The following is a 21681-nucleotide window of genomic DNA, read 5'->3' as shown; positions in this document are numbered from 1 at the left end:
GTTTAAAAAGGATTAGGGTGTTTTTTAGTACTAGAGAACCATGGGTCCAAAAACCTTTACTAAAAAGAAAACAAATATATTCTTCATTGTAGTAAACAGACATGTGTTTTAAATTGATATTTTTGTTTATCATTTTATTTATTTTGATTAAGTTAAAGAAATGGAATTATTTACTCATTCTGTCTAGATATTACTTTGCTTTTCAAGATATCTTACAAAATTGCCACTTAAAGGGTATTTATTCCCTTTAAAGAGTTACATTTGAGGGCTAGGCACATTTCTGCCTTGATTCCTCATTAGTTGTGAGACTTTAGATAACTTACTTCACTTTTCTAAAATTCAGTTGTCACATGCAATGAATTTTAATATATATTTCATTTTTATTGCATTAAAGGTAAATCTTAAAACTTAATGTTCACTATATAGGTGCTTAGCACTCAATTTATGTTTGCAATTATTTTATATCAAATAGCTGAAAAGACCCCTCAGTACTTTTGTGAGAATCTAAATTATACACCACAATTTTTTTGCTATAATTGTGTTTATAGTCTTTAAAATATGTGATGTCTATTTACTTTCTGAATGATTAAATTATTTTCAAGATTATTAAAATATATCCTTTGTCTAAAATTACTCACCACAACTGAAATATAAAATCCAAAAATAAAAGTACACACACACAACTTATAGAAAAATCCTGTTGATTAATAGAAAATTGGTCACACAAGTTTAATGAATATCATAATATACCTCTCCAATAATTGGAGTAATTCCATCTGACTGGTTCACCCACACTTTCTGTGCAGTTCCTCTCTCATAAGTTTCATATGCACTTCCATCAGCACGCTTATCAATAGAAATTGCAGGGTCCTAACAATAGAAAGAAGAAACTATAGAAAATCTATTAACCTACAAATGTGCAAATATTAAAAATATTTGAATCTATAATTTATGTTACCAAGATGATAACATATTTCTGCCCATGGCTATGCAAATCTTCAACAAATTCAGGGAGTCCTTGAAATGCTTCTTGATCGTAGGTGAAGTCTTTCTTGTCTTCCATATAATCAATGTCAGTGACTTGTGTATCCTGAAAATTAACACAGTGTATTTGAACCAATCATACTGAAAGAGCTAATAATTACAAACTTTAGGTCCAATTTATTTATATAATCATTAAAAAATAAATCAACATATATCTTATATCATAATCTAAGAAGCAGTGTTATTGTTTATAAAACTAGATTTTCTAGTTCTTAAAAGTAAAAGCTTTATTTGACTATTCACATTTTTCTCTGTGATGACTAGATTTTTATTAGGTCATACATGTGATATTCATTGCACAGAAAACAAAAACCTGAACAGTTCAGGGAATTATTTTTAAAACATACAAATTCAAAATCAGGTCCATTTTTAAAATGCATGAGATTTTGTTTAGAGTTAAATATATACTATGTTCTAGTATAACTTTTGATCAGTTTTCAAAAACATATTTGTAACTTTCAAGAAAAGTAGTAATTATGTCAAGAGATTAAATATACCTCAGCATTAAAAACTAGCTTTACCATATACATCTATGGCTTTATCACATACAGATATATATATGTTATTCTAAAGATCATTACATTTATTATTATATGGCAATGCTTAAGATATATATCCCCACCCACAAACCCTTCATTCTACTTACAAAAGGTATGCCAGCTTCCCTGTTTCTTTGTACTACTTCTTTCACTACATCTAATGATTTGTAATTCCAACGACTCAACTGGAATCCAAGACTCCAATAGGCAGGCATTGCTGGTAGTCCAATGAGCTTGAGGTAAATTGAAATTAAATAAGTTTCAATAAAGAGAAACTCATTCAGCATTGATAACTAACATTAATGAGTTTTTTATTCTGCTATATCTCTAGTATTTAACCACATATTTTAAATATTTAGTATTTCCTGCATTCTAAAATGTTTCCTGAATATGTCTGTCTCTCATTTCTTATTTCTCATTAAAAATTAGAAAATGAAATAGCTATAATTTATAATTACACTAATTTCCAGAATATATAAAGAACTCAAAAAACTCTACACGAAGAATACAAATAACCCAATCAACAAATGGGCTAAGGAAATGAACAGACACTTCACAGAAGAAGATGTACAAGCAATCAACAGATATATGAAAAAATGTTCAACACCTCTAGTAATAAGAGAAATGCAAATCAAAACTACCCTAAGATTCCATCTCACCCCAATTAGAATGGCAATTATCAAGAATACAAGCAACAATAGATGTTGTCAAGGATGTGGGGAGAAAGGTACACTCATACATTGTTGGTAGGGTTGCAAATTAGTGCAGCCACTCCAGAAAGCAGTATGGAGATTCTTTAGAAAACTTGGAATGGAAACACCATTTGACCCAGCTATCCCACTCCTTGGCCTATACCCAAAGGACTTAAAGTCAGCATACTACAGAGATGCAGTCACATCAATGTTTATAGCTGCTCAATTCACAATAGCCAGATTGTAGAGCAAAACTAGATGCCCCTCAGATGATGAATGGATAAAGAAACTGTGATATATATATAATGGAATATTTCTCAGCCATAGGAATAATAAAATTATGGCATATGCAGACAAATGGATGAAATTGGAGAATATCATGCTAAGTGAGACAAGTCAATCCCATAAAACCAAAGGACGAATTATCTCGCTGATAAGCAGATGATGACACATAATGGGGTGTGGGAGGGAGGCAAGAATGGAGGAAGGAGGGACTGTATAGAGGGAAAAGATGGGTGGGAGGGGTGAGGGGGAAGGAAAAAATAACAGAATGAATCAAACAACATTACCCTATGTAAATGTATGATTACACAAATTGTATGCCTCTACTTCATGTACAGAGAAACAAGTTGTACCCATTTGGTTACAATAAAAAAAAATCAAGTAACTATATTGAATAATTTCTTGAGTGATTTATAATTACTCAAGAAAGTAATATTTGACAAGATATATTTTGTATAATCATGGAAGTTGAAATGAGAGAATAAAAGAATAACAAGTAAAAAAAGATACGATAAAGGGAAAATTTTCCCACAACACCCTCACCTGCTGTTAAAACAACAACAAAACGTCATCATGTCAGACAAAAATATATTTAAAGTTGCAGTTTGCAATTTATATTCCCTTACATTTTGGCATTTCTTATTTATTTATTTATTTTTTCACCGGGGACTGAACCCAGGGATGCGTAACCACTGAGCAACATCCTCAGTCCTTTTTAAAATTTGTGTAAATTTTGAAACAGGGTCTCACTAATTTGCTCAAGACTTGCTAAGTTGCAGTCAGGATTTGAACTTGCAATCCTCTTGTCTCACTTTCCTGAGTCTCTGAGATTACAGGCGTGCACACCAGACCTGGTTTTTGGGCAATTAGTTCTCTTCCAGTTTTCAAAAATGTTCCTCAAAATATATGCTGTACAAGGTTTTCACCCAGTTACTCCCTAGTATTCTTTACATGCAATGTCTTGGCTGCTTTTCTTCTTCCTAGGTCAAATGGATCTCAATTTCATTTTCACAGTGGTCAAACAAGCACAGCACAGAATTGTAAGAGAGCATCATGTCTCATCACAGAATAGGATGAAATTTTATATGTGGAAATAAAGACATAACTGATATTAAATTGTTTCACTGAAATGTTGGATTTAGGTTACTTTATGATAAATAACCTAAATAGGCATAACAGTTTTCTTTAGAATAAAAAAATAAATGTATATGTATATATGCATATATGTATATATACACACACACACATATCCATGATTTCCTCATAAACTGCAGCTTGAAAACTATAATGCAAATTTTTTTTAAAACTACTCATGGTTATTATTTATACAAATGAAGTATTAAATTTATCTTTAAAATAATTTCATAAGTCTCTGAAAAAAAGTATTATTTTTGGCCTATATTCCTAAACACTTCATGTTTAAAATACTTGGACATGTGGTTGAAATTTTTTTCCTCATAGATATGATATATATACATGTACATATACATATATATATACTCACCTCCATAAACATACATATATATTATAAAGTTAATGTTTAACTTAAGTACTTAAAATATATATTTTCCCATTAACTATCTTCTATTTAACTTATACTTGGAATACATGATGGTTTTTAAAACTGCTAAAACCATTTGCCATTCTAATGAAATCTATTTTAAATTTTAACATACTAACAACTATATGTTAGCAATATAGAGAGAAGATAATTTCTTTTTTTTAAATAAAATTTTAAATTTCTTCTGCCTACTCTTTACACAATTTGAACCTTATTTAAATTCAGCACTTATATGCTGTATTCAAGCTCAACAAAAAATATTGTAAGTAAATAAACGACTATGCTATATATATGGTATATTCAGATTTTCAGTAATACTCAAACTCAACTATTGTCGACAACAAACTTTTCTCAGCATGTAGTAGTGAGCTATGGGAACTAATGTTTGACAAATCACAATGTTGGTTTTTATTTTGTCTTGTTTTGTTTTGTTTTTTGGATGGGGTATCAGAAATTGAACTCATGGTCACTTTAACAACTGAGCCACAACCCCATCTATATTTTGTAGTTTTTATTTCAAGACAGGGTCTCATTGACTTGCTTAGTGCTTTGTGATTGCTGAGGCTGACTTTGTCTCAGCAGCCCAAGAGTCTGGGATTACGGGTGTGCACTACTGCACCCAGCTAAAATGTCAGTTTTTTAAAGAAAAATATACTGTTTGCATATACGACTACCACACCCAAATTCTTACTTTATATATGAAAGTCCAGAATGGTAATTATAATTTTATATTAAGGAGACTGTAAATTTTTTGTACTTCTTTTCCAAAATTCACATTTATGAACAGAGATTTGGAAATTCTTAAGACATAATTGGTAAACTAACTGGGTAAAACTCTAACTGGTCTCATTTCAGATTTTTAGAAACTTTTCTTAGAAATTTTTTGGCAGGTGTTATTTGTTAATGTCCAGTTTTGGAAATAGAATTATAGGTTAAAAAGTATATCATGAAAATTAGGTTTTTCAAATAGTTATATCCTTTAATCTTATTAAAAGTAATGTCCTTTTCCTGGATAACACTAGGAATCATATATGCTAATATTTATAAGATAAGTATCACATGGAAGGAATTTTAAAATTCAAGTTCAAGGTAATTTCTGGATTCTTCACTGCTCTAAGCTCATCTTGGATTCGTTCAACTATGTAAAGATGCTATTCTTACAGGTAAGTGAGGCTTAGATAGCAATTTTCTCATATCATAAGAACGAAATGCTTTAAGATATGTTTAGTTAAGAGGCCCTGATATGTAAATAAAAATTATTCAAATATGTGGACTTGATAGACAAAGAAAAAATATGACAAAATATTTTTTTAATAAAAATAGACCTGAAACACACCTGTTGATACTGTTGAACTACTTGTTCAGGAGTATCTCCTAGAAATATATAAAAGTCCAGAATGCCACCAATAACTCTATAAGTTACTATTGGAGTAGGCTGGATGAAAATCTCTGCAAAATAACAATTGGTAAAGTATGTTTAAATGGTAAAAAAAGAAAAGTTACTTAGTATTAAAGTAATTGTAAGTCACCTTATTTCACACTATTTTAAATAGTTAAAAAGAAATTCAATATTGAATTCAGGAATAGTGCAGTAGAAAAGTAGAATGCCACAGGAATAAGAGGATTAGAACTCTTACAGCAAAAACTTTTTTTTTCCCCTAAAACTGCATCTCAATTAATCATTTCAATTCGGGATTCCTTGAAGGTCATAGCATCGCACATTAATTACTAAGAAGAAAAATATGAATGTTTTTAATTTAACTTTTTTACATATAATTGACTTGATAACCATGTAATAGACTGCTCCTGCTGGAACATTATTTTTGTAACATTTTATTAACACTGATTCACCTATTAAATAGTATTCCACTCACAACATAAAAAAAGCAAAAGATTCTATATCACTTGAAGTATAATAAACTAAAACATTACTCTTTCTTATTTCTATTCCCATAGAGATCATTCCCTTTTTTATTTGGAGAAGCATGTTAACTTATCTTGACAAATGAGGCTGTGGGGATGGGAAAACTAATTTGTGTGGATGTGTTTCAGAGTTACTCTAAAGGAAAAGAAAAGCACCTGTGTGTCAAAGCATAGCATACTCTCCCCAAAATAGAAACATTGATATGCAAAAATTTATTGTCTCACTAATTTCAAAATCTAATTATAATAATTTCACATGCTAAAACCATTTATAGTAGAGTTTACTTTGGCATCTAATATCCGTGATTGGAATGAAGAGAACAGTTAAACATGTCAAAATAAATCTCATTTAAGCATGTTATCCGAAAGATCAATCTTACCCATTGCATTGCTGTTCATTAAGAAAACACCAAATGACTTTCCTGAAGTATCTTCAATGCACATGAAGAATGTCTGATGGCCATACAAATTATTATTATTCTATAAAGCAAACATTTAAAAATTAAAATTTTAAAAATAACAGAATGAATTAAACACCATTACCCTATGTAAATGTATCATTACACAAATGGTATGCCTCTACTTCATGTACAAACAGAGAAACAAGATGTACCCCATTTGTTTACAATAAAAAATTTTTTTAAAGATTAAATATAGTAAAATGACTTTTATAAACTCATTTGTTTCTGTAACATGCCCTAGATTTCTATACCAATATTGTTCGTTATTTGTATCATATCAAATTTTAGTACAAAAAAACTAAAACTTGTTTTAATTAGTAATTTTATATTAACAGGTGAGACAACACAGCATACCTATTATTTTAATAGTTATTTACATTTCTTTATTTTTTTATAATTAAATGGGTTTCAATAAGTTATGAGGACATAATTGCATGTGTATCCATTACACCTCATGAGTGTGCAAGGAACTCATGGATGACTGTTCTGATACAACTATTGCATGTATTTGTGGATTGCTGATGAGGAATTGAAGTAGTGGATGCAAACTGTATGGACACTAAAAGGTGAAAGGAGAGAAACTTCTTAACTGACTGGATATGAAAGTTCAAAGAAAAGAATGAATAGAAAGTAAGGATGAGGATTTCAGCCTGCTGGTTATTACAGACAGCCATGCTATAAATAAAGATTGGTAGAATTTATTCATAACTCAGTACCAAGTGAAGCTCCTTAAAACAACCATTAACTTATTCATTTTGGAGAATGAAATAACACTGACATTTAAAAAATCACATCATCATTAAAAATATTAAAATGACTGTAGTCTTTGTCCTCAAGCATCTCACATTCTAGAGGGGGAGACCAATATATAAAGAATAATACAATATATAAAGAATAAGAATGGTGATGATTGACATACTAAAGTTTTTATGAGGAAGACTTTGCTGAACCCTCAATGACATATTACATGAAGGATAAACCACCTCAAGTTTTAGTACGTTAAAAGAAAAACCATTGCATTGCTGTTCATTAAGAAAACACCAAATGACTTTCCTGAAAGTGGCTTCAATGCACATGAAGAATGTCTGATGGCCATACAAATTATTATTATTCTATAAAGCAAACATTTAAAAATTAAAATTTTAAAAATAACAGAATGAATTAAACACCATTACCCTATGTAAATGTATCATTACACAAATGGTATGCCTCTACTTCATGTACAGAGAAACAAGATGTACCCCATTATTGCCTTGCAATTATTGCCTTGCAATAATTCAAAGTTATGGAAAATAATCACATGTTATGTTCAGAATAAGAGGATAAAGGTACCCTTTGGTGTTCAAAAGACAGAAAAACACCAAATCACATAAAATCTTGTACAGCATGATGTTCAGAATTATTCTAGCTTAATGGGTTTGAATACTAGGGTTATCGAAAGAGGAATGATAAAATGTAAAAATGAAAGTCAAACTAAAACATTCATAAATAAGAATTGCCTGTTGAAACAGTCACAAAAATCTTGCAGTCACTGAGCCAATTTAGGATTTAGCTATTTGTCCTCACCACTACAACAAATGAGATTCTGGATTATATGTCACTAATATGCAAATAATTTATTTGTAATGTCAAATAAATGATAGCTTAAAATAGTTAAGCTATTTAAAACTATCAACCCCTTCCATATAATGATTTTATGTTTAACAAGAAAGATAATTTCTTACATCACCCGGAAGTTGATCCCGAGTAAATATTGGCCATGTCTTCCAATATAAATCATGACGAAATCTCTTATGAATATGTTCCCCAATTCCATAAATATATTCACTGGGAAGTCTGGTTGAAATCTGTAAATACTGGTCAGAGTACACAAGGGGACCAATGCTGGTATCAAATCTAAACCATGAAAGAAAAAATAAAATATGTAGAAACATATAAACTGTTGCACCAAATATGGGTTTATGTTAATATCATACAGAATATTCCTTTCTAAAGCAAAATCAACTTTTGTTTGGTTACCTTTTAAGGACACACAAATTTCCCTACAATCAGGGGTTGTTTACTGCATCAACACAATTTCCTTCTCATCATGAAAGCAATTTTTCACATTCATTCTCTCCTTTAAACTTCATCACAACCCTAAGTTATAATTAACATTATTGCCCTGTTTCACAGATGATACATACTGGGAAAATAAATTCATGTTTTAAAAGTTCACAAATGGTAGGCAAGAAATGTTTTAAACTGTGTTCTTCCTTATTCCCATGACTGAGATATAACGTAGGATTATACTGGCTTTTACACATTTAACATTTATGCTAAAATTATCTTCAAGAGTATTTTTTTTTCCAAAAATAAAGATCCTTGCATATTTCATGTAGACCAGATATATATTACAAGAAAAGCTAACTGACTAGGCACGGTGGCACATGCCTGTAATCCCAGTAGAGAGGCTGAGGCAGGAGATCTGGAGTTGAAAGCCAGCCTTAGCAACAGTGAGGTGTTAAGCAACTCATGTAAGACTCTGTCTCTAAATAAAATATAAAACAGGGCTGGGGATGTGGCTCAGTGGTTGAGTGCCCCTGAATTCAATTCCCAGTACCAAAAAAAAAAAAAAAAAAAAAAAACAGAGAGAAAGAAATGCTAACTGGCATTTAAAAATTTTCATTTTTGTTGGCAAATTATAATTTTCTGCATGTATTCAACATGATGCAAAAATTTTAAATACAGTTCTGAATGTAAATCAAGCTATTTAACATAGTCATCATCACACATATTTATTATTTTGTGTTGTGTGACCATCTAGCATCTACTTGCAGTTCTGAGGGATATATTACATTATTATCAACTAAAGTCATGATGCCGTGCAACAGACCTTGAAAACTGTTTCCACTAGGCAGCGGAAAAAAAGTTTTAGGCAAACTTTACCACAATCTCTCTATTCTGCACCACTTCCCAGAATCTGGTAACCATCTTCCACTCTCTGCTTCTTTAGATTCCAATTAAAGTGAGATTGTACAGCATTTTTACCTTCATGTGTGGTTTATTTCACTTAGAATTTAATATTTTTATGATCTAGAATAAAGCTAATTGCAAAAATACTGAAATATATTCATTGAAAGTCATTTCTGAGATTCATGTTTCTTAGGAATGGAAGAATATTTATATTGAAAATATTCACAGGAAATTACTAAATTCTTGCACCAATTACCCCCCACCCACAGTCAATACATTCAAAATGAAGGTGTCCAAGTGATATTTAACATGTACAAGAAAAATTTTAATATTAATTAATATGTTGGTTAATAGTAACCATTTGATCACTCAGATTGTCAATAGATTATTTAATTAGGACAGCACAAAGAAAAATTTTACATATGCAAAAATATGGACAAGGTAATAATTAAATGGATGATTCTCTCCACCTTTATCTTTGATTGGCTGAAATTGGCATTTTCTCATTCATTTTTAGTGCCTTTCATTCACGGAAAGGAAAATTCCCTTGTAATCATAATCTTTAAAAAATTCTACTGCACTTTCTTTGTGAAGGAAATTTATTCTTTGTGATAATAACTTGATATTGACATTCCAATTTTTAAATTTATACAAACATAAATTAAAATTAATACTTACAAAATTCTGCCATTGCTTCTTCTAATAACTTTGATGCTGAAAGGATTTTTTTCAACTTCTACATCATACAGTATTTTAGAAGGTGTGGGTCCGGTAAATTCTTTCACAAACTGATGAGGAACTTCATATCTTCTATTATTTGGATCAGTAATCTGCAAAGATTTGAACAAATATGCATTACTTAATTTTAAAACAGTATTCAATTTTTGAATAATTAAATGCAGGCTCCAAATAGAAAATAACTTCAGCCCTGTGAATTTAATTATCCTTAGTGCTCTTTAGTGTTTACCCCCTTAGATACTTCCATAAGGAATTTTAATTGTGCTTAAAGAAATCTCAGAACTGAAATTATATTCAGGGTAGAGCACTTGCCTAGAATTCGATGCTATGGGTTCAATACCCAGCTCCACCAAAATAAATTAATAAATAAAATTTCAAAATAAGTCAATTCTTGTGAAATTTTTGCTAAAAAACAAGTATGCAAAGTAATTGGTGCTGCTTCAATTTCCAAGGTTAAAAAAAAAATCTCTTAAACTGCATGCAATAAGAATTAGTAAAACCAAGCATACAAACCACAAGCTCTAAAAAGAAATAGTAAAGATAAATTGCATTCACATAGCACTATTAACATTTTTCTTCAAATTACATTTTAAACTAATATTTCCTCATAGCTTAAATTTGAAATTAAAACATATTAATATTTATTGAGTACATATTCTCAATGTGTTAAATATTTTACCTGGACTTTGTTATTTAAATTCTTCAAAGTAATGGCAGGAGAAACAATTATTCTTAAGTTATATTTAAACAAACAGGCTCAGAGTTTTGTAGTAACTAGTATAATTAGTTCTTTGCCTTGAATAAATATTTCTTATGTAGGAAAATGTATGGATAAGGTAAGGAGTGTGTTCATAAAACATTTTTGATTATTAAATTTTCTTTAGAAATAGAAAGAAAAAAAAAAACAAACCTTGAACCGGAATCGGTTGGATGTCTGACTTTGAGTTGTAAGGAGGAGACTATTAATGTCCTTTCCAAATAGTGTAGGAGAAGCTATCCTGTTTAATTTGGCTTCAAATCCTTAAATCAGGAAAACAAACAAGGATGAATGAATTTATTCATAAAGATCAACATCTATTAAATATTTGAATATTTATAATTGTATTAACTTAAGTATTTGAATATGTATAATTGTATTCAACACAAACAATGAGTTTTTTTATATGAAGATAAAATCATGAAAAAAAAAAAAACCAGTATAATCAATTTGAACATTTCAGTATGCACTTATTCCATGTTATTTAGGCTATTTTTCCAAAGAGAAACTTAAAATGCCTTTTTTTTTTTTATTAAGAATGCACTATATTCAGTCATCATGACAAAGCACTTCTTACCAGTACTACTTGTGGATGATTCCTCAGCAGTATAGCCATGGTTACGTGCGAAGAAGCACCAAGGAACAATAGAATCATTCCCTGGCCTCCAGCAGCAGCCTCTCTGTGCACAGACTACCTGATAAAAATATTTTATAAAAATAATGATTAGTACTAATGTTAGATATTCTAGTCTCTCTTTTTCCACTAACTGAATATTTAAAAAACAAGATTATTTCTTCAAATATATAACATACCCATGTATCATTTGTTCTTTTATTATTATCACATGAAAGAAATATATTTGATGAATTGAATCAATTATACCATTAAATATTGATGCTCTGAGTTGTAAATTATTAATTTCATGTGTTCATACATGTTATTGTTAGCTCATCTATTTTTAAAGTTCATATGCTCTGGGTAATTATAACAAATTCTGTTGTCATGATGTTAGTGAAAAAGAATTAAAATGCTTATTTTGTACTAATTATGTATCAAGGTGGGTGATAAATAATTAAGATGAAGATATATGTCTGAGTTCAAGACTATAAAAATTTTAAGTTATTTTTAGCTATTTAATAGTTCAAAATATATTTAACTAGTTTATATGCCAGGCATCACAACTAATTACTACAACTATGTTCAATGAGTACAACAAAATCCTGAATTCTCAGAAATTTTTATTACTTATATGGAAAGATTATATGAAGTAGACAAAAAATATAAATGCTAATATAAAAAGTTGATCAACACAGTGCTTTATGTACTAACAATGATGTAATCACAATCTACTTAATATCAAAATTTAATAGTGACAGATCATAATTTGAATACCTTGGGTCTTTTTCCTTGGATTTTTTTAATCATAAAAATAAATTAAAAGTCTCCATGTTTGGTCAGTTGAAAATATACATAGACCTCTCATCCACTTTCCTATTAAATTAAAATAGCTTCAGAAACACACACCACTGCTCATGCATGTACATGCACATGTGTGCACGTGCACACACGCACACATGCAAACAAGAATGCAGTTGGATCTGACCAAACGGGAGAGTCAATACCTATCAAAACCTAAGAAATGTGTTACTTTCAATGGGGCAATTTTGCCTCTGGTTATTTAAACTATAGAAATATTTCCACAAAAAAAGTCCTAATTTTGCAAAAATTATTTACAGAAGTCTAAGATATATTTTAAAACTATTAGTATAAGACCAAAGGGTAGTTCTAGACATAGGTAAATGATTTGGAAAAAGTGTAAATGTATTGTTTTAAGACAAGAAATAAGAGTATCATAATCACATTCTAACAAAATTTAAAAATTTTTAATACAATAGACTTACATTAAATTTCTTGAGATATACTGTATTAGTGTCCTAGGGCTGCCATAACAACATGGGAAAAGGTGGCTTAAAGCAACAGATATTTATTCTCACAATTCTGGCATCTAGAAGTTCTAACCTAAGGTTTCAGCAAAGCCAGGCTGCTTTCGAAGGTCTAGGGAAGAATCCTTCCTTGTCTATTTCTACGCTTCCATTGGCCACTGTCTTGGCATTCCTTGATTTGTAGTTGCATAGCTCCAATCTCTGCTTCCATCTTCACAGAAGATCTTTCTTCTTTGTCTTTGTGCATAGTCTCTTCCTTTTATGAGTCACTAGATTTAGGGTACACCTTAATCCAGTATGATTTCATATAAACTAATTACATCTGCATAAAACTGATTTCCAATTAAGGAAATCACATTCTGGGGCTCTACATGGACAGAAGTTTTTGGAAAATATCATTTAACTCACTACATATACATACCAAAGTATTATATGTATGTATGTGTATGTGTATGTATGTTTGTATTAATTTAAAAGTATATATTCCAGAGTTGAAGCCATCCAGTCTCTTGTATTTTGTTATGGCAGCCTGAGCGACTAATACATAATAAAAATTATAGCTGTTTTTAGAATTATCATGTTGACTCTTTCATAATTTCTCATTATTATAAAATAAATATGCATGTCTTTTATAATGAAATCATACATACAAAAAGCTTACCACAATCAATTCTTTATTTTTAATAATTTTGTAAACATGATCCATTTTCAATGATATAAAATCCCAAGAGAATTTTTTCAATTGAGAAAACTTCAGAAAATTTATAGAAGTTATCATTTTTATTAAATTCAACCTTAACCGCATTGATTGGACAAAATAATATTTATTCAAATGGTATGCCTCTCATATTTAAAATTTTAAGTATAAATCATTGCTCTAAGGGATCACTTGAAAAGATGAAATGTAACATTTGAATGTATTTTAAAGAATCTTCCAATGCATTAATGAGAAAATATTATCAAAATCATAGAATTAGAAATAATCAAAATTTTCAAAAACTAAGTGATGGAGTTTGAATTAATATCCCATTTGAAATTTACTTCTCCTAAAACAGAAAAAGAGGAAACAATGTTTAGGCCCTTTATCTAATTTCAGATAGATTTTACTTTTTCATTCATTCATCATGTATTTTTAATCAATTTTCCATAATAGAAAAAATATTACCTTGTAAAATTATCCAATTAGAGAAAATTATAACATCCTGGCTAATGAAGAATGACAACTGAGTTCATTGAACATAAGCTAACATTGAACTTTGCACACTACAGTTCTAATTCCAGCTTTGTCTCAGCACTAACAGAAAGACCCTGTCATGTTCATTTAGAATCATAGAACTCTAAGTTCCCATACAAATCTAAAATTTAATAAATGAGATTTTGTTTCACATCAGACTCTCATTAGAATTATTTTGCTAAATTTAATTTTTCTTGGTTAAAAATATCGAGAAACATTGAAATTCATTTGAGGGTTAGGAGCATAATTCAGTGGAATCAGTTGACATAAACTAAGCTTTTAAAATAAGTTCATTTTGTCTATTGTGAATCACATTTATTGCAGCACAATTCATAATAGCCAGATTATGAAATCAGCCCAGATGCCTGTCAATAGATGAATGGATCAAGACAATGTGGTACATATAAACAAGGAGTTTTACTCAGCCATAAAGATAAATGAGATGATGCATGCTGGAAAATGGATGGAAATGAAGAAAACCTTGGTAATTGAAATATTAGAAGCAAAAATTGAGAATTGAATGTTTTCTATCATGAGCAGAACCTGGAGCAAAATAAGGGAAATACCAGGGAGATCAGATATCATAAAAATATAGGGAAGATCAGTGGAGTAGAAGAAGGAAATCTAGAGGGAGGGAGTAGAGATGGGAAAGGGAAGGAGATATGGAATGCATTTCACAAAATTCCATTATATGCATATATGAATATGCCACAGGAAAATTCATCTTTGTGTACAAGTAGAAAGTACCAACCAAAAATTAATAAATAAATGAGTGAAAGGAAGATGCATAGAGGAGAGAGGGAGAAGACAGAGGGAGGTGAGGAGGGAAAGGTGGGGGAAATGGGGACTGAAATCAAATCCCATACAAGTCTGATTTTATCAAAATAAACCCAACTACTATGCATAACTATAACACTCTAAATAGAAATAAATAAACTCACTTTGTTTTCTAAAATAAAAGATGAAAACATAAGTGATCTTTTATTTTCTACAGATTATTTTTAATGCTGTCATTTCAAATACTCTAATAGAATATAGACATTGTCACTCAAAGGTTCCATACTGTCAAGTTAAAAACCTTTTTTTTAAAAGAAATTAGCATGAGAGATTAAAATATTATGAAGGTTTGTAACATTAATAATTATTAGTTAAACATGGATAAATTTTAGTTTGTTAATTTGAATTGAACAGCCGTATGAAAAAGCAAACTCAACCATTTCAATTAAGATGCCCTTCAATAGATGAATGGATAAAGAAACTGTGGTATATATACACAATGGAATATTATTCAGTCATAAAGAAGAATAGAATTATGGTATTTGCAGTATATGGGTGCAGCTAGAGAATATCGTGCTAAGTGAGATAAGCCAATCCCAAAAAACTAAAGGCCAAATGATTTCTCTGATAAGTGGATGATGATACATAACAGGGGTAGGAGGGGACAAGAATGGAGGAAGGATAGATAGTATAGAGGAAAATCAGGGATGGGGTTGAGTGGGGGGAAGGAAAAATGATAGAATTAGACAAACATCACTTATTTATATGGAGCTACAAAAAAGACAAATTTAGCCTAATTTATGTCTAGATTCTTAAGTGTTTGTAATTATCCATAATTGAGCAATTATCTTAATGTAATAATACATAGAAACATTAAAGTGTTTTTGCAGACCTGTGTTGGAAATTGATCTGGAATGCAGTTTATTCTCTTATTGATTGGATCATTTAATGCAGTAGGACATTTTCCTAGACCAGAAGGGTTTGCTGTTGTAGCTGGAGTTGAAGTAGCATGACTCAATTCTGGGGAAGAAAGTACTTAGTTAAATAAGATATGACATTAAATTATTTCCACCAGACTTTTTCAAGTAATACATACTTTATGTTAAAAGAGCACATGAATATATACTAAATGAAAACTTTAAAATGAATTTTCCTTTAAAAAGATGCCAAAATTCAAGCCTTAATAGTAATAAAAAGAACCAAATAATATTTTAAAATACTATAGTGTTTGATTTCATTTTAAAATACTACAGTCTTTGATAACTAGCTTAACAATGTAGTTATTTCAATTGTATTTTTCTCTTTCCCAAACTATTTTATTCCTTCTTTTTATATTGTTTTAGGAACTGTTTCATCTGATTCAGTGAAATTTAAATTCTTACTGAAAAAAAGAAACGTGAAAGAGAATTTTTAAAACTTTTACAGGAATTAACAATTAGAGAATATTTCATAGTAGTGTAGAATTTGCTGTCTGATTCTTCAGGAAAGCAGAATACTTTCACATATTAAAAAGGAAACAGAAAGTACATTCCCAGTGCACTTACAATTTGTGTTTTACAGATGAAGAATGAAGATGGAGAAACAGCGAATCGAAGAATGCAGAGAATTTCACGAGATTGGAAAAGAGAAAAACAGGAGGAAGAAGATACTTTGAAGGGAATAATTTTATAGGTAAAAAATAGAAAGTTAGGAATAGCAAAAAAAAAATAGATTTTACCCCCATATAAAAAAGAATATCATAGGAATCATATATGTTAAAGATAAAATTTGATTAACAATATAGCGAGCTACTGCTGAAAGAAGATAAAGCAGTAGGAATTCCTACCTACTGTTAGACTAGCATATAATGTGTAATGTGCTTTCCAATTCTGTTTTGGTCCAGAGAATGATAAAGAAAAAGCAAGTATATATTGTGGCCCACAGTATTATGCAGCAACTCTAAATTAGAACAGACATATTCAGAAAAAGTTATTAAATACCTCAAACCTTGATTCACCTTTCATCTATTTTATTTTGTCATACACCTTCTTTCTCCTTAATAATTTGACGAGGAAAGAGAGTATATTCACCACATTCCTCACCTGCTTTGGAAATTTCTGAAGGCCACTGCAAAAATCTAGATTTTCTCATTAATGAAAACAATCTCACTAGTAACGAGAGGCAACTATTCCATCTTACATTGCCATCTTCATCCCTCTGTCTCTTTGCTCTTTCTCAAGTAATGGAAAAGTCCATTAATGTGAAAGCACATGCATTCTTAATTACACAGGGTTTTCATTGAAATAACCAGAAAAAAATGATAGAAAGTTGAAGCGATTGTGTAACTTGCTAGAGGTCATCCTTCTCCTGTTTCACCTCTCATAGATTATCTTTTTTTTTTAATCATTAGCTATTATGAAATAACTTTCTCTTAACTTCACTATCATGTATAAGAGTTTTTCTTACTTACCATCAACCGCAGGTGTTTGAGTTGCTAAGACAGCAACTAGGGCAATAGCTATTATAGTAACTATTGCAAAAAGGACAATCAAAGAGATTTCTAATCCACTAAATTTCTTCCTTGCCATCTGAAGAAGGAAAGGAATTTGAGATTAAAATATAAAGTATATAATGTATAATGAACCACCATCAATTCTCATGAAATTAGGTATACTAATTTTTACTAAGCAAGAGACAAGCAGAGGGACAAACAGTTTTATTGGTTTACAATCTAAAATAGTATGCATTGACAAAAATGTAAGCAACATATGCAACTTTTAGCAAAAGGAGCAGATTAATTATACACATTACAGCGTACACTAAATCATAAACAAGGGAATAACCCGTTCCAAGTTGTTGTGCCTTGCCCTCTTATTTTAAGGCATTATTCAAGTCAAAGAAAGCTTTAACTTTCATCTTGTCTCCTAATTTTCACACTTCTTAATTCTGGGAAGGAGATGTTCTTATTCACACTTTCCTGATCAGAAACTTAAGGCTGAGAGATGTTATATTTTGAAGTAAAATGATAAAGTTCTACCTACTCTAACTCATGTCTCTTCAATTGCAAGTCTCATTATGTAACAATATTGTGGAGACATCTAAGTATGTATATTGGGGGGATGGTATATATTGGGAAATGTTATATTTTAAAACATTTTGAACTATACGATTGTGAGTTTCTCTATGAAATAAATAAAATATACCAAACATATATTTATTTTAGATAACTTTATATATTAGATACAACGTATGGAGGGTACCTAAAAGTAGATTGCAAAAAACCTTTCTCAAACAATTATTTTAAATCGTATTTAAATTAATCATGACCCTATAGCTCTCATTTTTTCTACTCTTTAACTAAAAAGGATTTTCTGTATTCCAGAATACACCCAGGTAGAATTTATAATTTTTATGGTAAATGCTTTTGTTAGTTGGTGAAATACTTTTCAAATCTTTTATTCTTATTTCTTTCCTCAAAATGGTTCCTCTTCCTGTGACTGTCCATTACCAAATCATTTACCCAGTTGTCAAAGCATAAAAAGTTCCTTTCCCTCTCTCATATTTTTTCTATGACATTCAATAATTCAACAAGTTCTACTGATTTTACCTCCAAAATGTCTTCAACACTATAACTTTCACCTACCCCAACACTTCAGCATTGTTTCAAAAATGGGTCTTCTTAAATTCCATCCCTCCCCAAATACTCTGCTAAGGAAGTTGAAACTAATGCCCAGTTCATGTGTCAGGGTCTCTGAGTGGATTCCTACTCCTAGAGGCAGAATTAATCTATCTTTTCTTTATTGCAATTATTTATGTCCATGTAAATTTCCTGTCTTTTTCAGTAACATTCTTAATAGAAAGAATGATTAAAAAGTAGTTCAGACTAATACTGAATAATCTCACACTTATTTTTTAATGGAAGTCATATGAATGGACGTTTGAAGATTACATTTAATTTGAGCATATATTATTCAGTTTTGGATATGTTAACTAAAGTGTCCTTAAATGATAATATTCAAAGAAATTAAACAGTGTAAGTTTAGCATGTATGTTACATTTAATCAAAACAATAGGTGGTATTTACAAAATGAAACCCAATTGCTCAATGTTGCATGAGAAATAACATGGTCACATTAAATGTTTATCTTTAAATAAGGGTGAATTTCACTTAAGGAAATATCCTATTTCAGTCTTAAGGAGTCAATAATAAGTATTGTGCTTTTCATTTTGCCAAGGGAAATTTTAAAAACACATATTATCATGACAGAAATCTTCCTTTACCTAAAAAATTTAAAACAAAATAATGTACCAAAATAAGATTACTCATATTAACACTAATAAGCAACACATGCTAAAATTATTCATATGCTGTAAGTGGCAATTGTAGTGATTATATTTTATATCAAGTAATAGTAATTTCAAGCATTGAACTTAGGGGGGAGTTGCATATTGATACTTTTATTCAAAATGAATAATATTTTGTGAGATGGTAGCTTAATGACTGGTTTTTTAAAGCTCTTCTAGAAAACATTAAAATTTCTATAAACCTAGCATTCCATTCTTTATGTAGATTTTCTTAAAGTATATTTCATCATACTTACATGATTCCTCTATTTTTCAAAAATATTTACCTTTCCTAATTTTTTTCTATGTAGAACAATTAAAATAAGCTATGATTTCATGTATCTGTGACAAAAATTATACTGAAGAGCTGGACCAAGAAAACAGTCTCATATATTGAAAAATACATAATTTTTTCCACAGTTTTTAATGAGGAACTAGATATTTAAAGTGGCAATGAAAATATTATTTTGTTATTTTGAACATGCACAGATAGATGGGGATAATACTGATATGAATTAAGAAAAGATATATTTACTTAGAAACATGTAAGTAACAAAGTAATATGATCCATAGACTTACCTTTCATAGTCTTTTCTATTTGCTATGTTGTTCCAAAGCTGGGTAAGACTGTTAAAGTAATGACCATGGGAAATTACTCAGGTATATATTGACCTACTCATAAAGTTTTATTACACACTCACTAGCCTATCAATATTTAATATACTTCTGTTCAACATGTAATTGTAAAAAATGTTAACCCTGAAAGAAGTTTGTATAAATAATCCTCTCTGTGACTCTGAGTTAATTAATAACTATGTTCTTTGACAGTCTTTGACTTCTAGAAGCTAAGAACTATCTTAAGAACAAGAGTAGTTATTTCAATTGTTATTTTTCTTTTCAAAACTGTATTTTTTTCATTATTTGGATATTAACATAACATCTTATTGTGTGAAATTTAAATTATCACTGGAAAGTATAAACATATTTCAAAAATTGGATTTATAAAACATTTGGAACAACTAGAAATTAGAAGACAATATTTCATAAAAAAAATCCATGTCTTGCAATTAACCTTAAATTTGAAGAACTGACCAAATTCATAAGAAAAAATTATAAAAATGAAAATGTATGAATAACCAATTCATAAATAAAGTCAACATTTTATTAATCTGCTTGTTTATCATGTATATTACAAATTTTTGAAAAATCACATTGTAAACACTTCACAATTCATATAGTAGAATTTATAGTCAATTATACTGCTAATTTAAGCTACTATACTGTTGGGAGCAAAGGATTTGATGTAAGAGACCTGAGTATAAATTCCACCTATATTGTGGACACCTAAGAAACCATTGGCAAATTTGTTTACTTGTTTAAGCCTACATCTCTTTATCTACAAATTGTTAAGTACAATACCTGCCAGCAGGGTCACTGAGAGAATTATGTGAGCTATTATAGTTATTATTATGGTGTTACTATCACAAAGAAAATTGAATTTGAATAGTATTTGATTTCTGTACACCATCTGCCACTACCCTTTCACAAGAACATGCATTAAAATAATGTGGTCACACAGAGTAGAACAACTCACTTTAGGGCAACCTTAATTTAAGTCAAAACAGATTAGTGCTGACCTACTCTCTTTATAGACTGTGATGTACTTAGACTTTTTAGTTTGTATTTCATAATTTCAAACATATGGTAGTTAAATCATGTATACTAAATACAAACTTGATGTTAAAAGTTGTATGATTTGGAAATTATATGCTGGTTTCTCATGTCACTGCCCACCAAAGCGCAACACAAGAGAAGAAAAAAATTGCTTTTCACAGTGATTGTGCAGAGATACTTCAAAATACTAAAAATCATCAAAAATGCATCTATTTCTTTCAGGCCTTGGCAGGGGATTGGGGGCAGTACTACAAAGAAAACGGACACAGGGAGAGTGGAAGAGAGTTGGAAGGAGGCCCTAGAAGTTGTATGAGTTGCTACTTCTAGAAGCTGGAAGTCCATACAGTCATAAATATAAAAAAAAGGAACCAAAGATTCCTGCCTGAGGACACATACAAAACACTGAAAGCAAAACAAATTTAGAAAAATAAGTACTTAAAGGTCCATGAAGTTTCCAGGAAAAAAAAAAAAAAAAAAAAGGGCATTTGCAAGTGCTAGTAGGTACCTGAGTCTTACCATTCACTGATAAAGTGAACTGATGATTCCTCAGGTCTGAACTCTCCATATGACCATTCTCACAACTTCAGACCCAAATTTGCAGATGACGCAAATCCTCAACAGATTGAGAATACTCTTTGCTATCAGATCAGACATGCCTTTATCTAGTTTTATCTCAATTAATACTTTTACTTCTCTATGTCATGCAGGCTCAACAGTTTCAATTTATTTTTGTTGAGTATTATATGTAGACACTTTATTTCCCATATTTTTCTCTCA

At 30.1% G+C, this 21681-nt stretch overlaps 1 protein-coding gene across 1 annotated transcript in view; it reads right to left on the bottom strand.

The window, feature by feature from the left end:
- The window catches only part of SI (sucrase-isomaltase), a gene marked incomplete at both ends in the record, with an annotated part of 121969 nt that extends 104495 nt beyond the window's left edge, over positions 1-17474 (bottom strand). The window contains 11 exon segments of the mRNA XM_079155080.1: positions 751-870; positions 959-1090; positions 1691-1816; positions 5455-5567; positions 6422-6521; positions 8227-8398; positions 10136-10287; positions 11106-11215; positions 11530-11647; positions 15800-15927; positions 17357-17474. Of these exon segments, the coding sequence (XP_079011206.1) occupies positions 751-870; positions 959-1090; positions 1691-1816; positions 5455-5567; positions 6422-6521; positions 8227-8398; positions 10136-10287; positions 11106-11215; positions 11530-11647; positions 15800-15927; positions 17357-17474 (1389 nt within the window).
- Between the last annotated feature and the right edge of the window lie 4207 nt (positions 17475-21681).

This window comes from Sciurus vulgaris (assembly GCF_902686455.1).
Source record: "Sciurus vulgaris genome assembly, chromosome: 10".
In the NCBI taxonomy this organism is placed as follows: Eukaryota; Metazoa; Chordata; class Mammalia; order Rodentia; family Sciuridae; genus Sciurus; species Sciurus vulgaris.
This window is presented reverse-complemented; position numbering and strand designations above follow the sequence as displayed.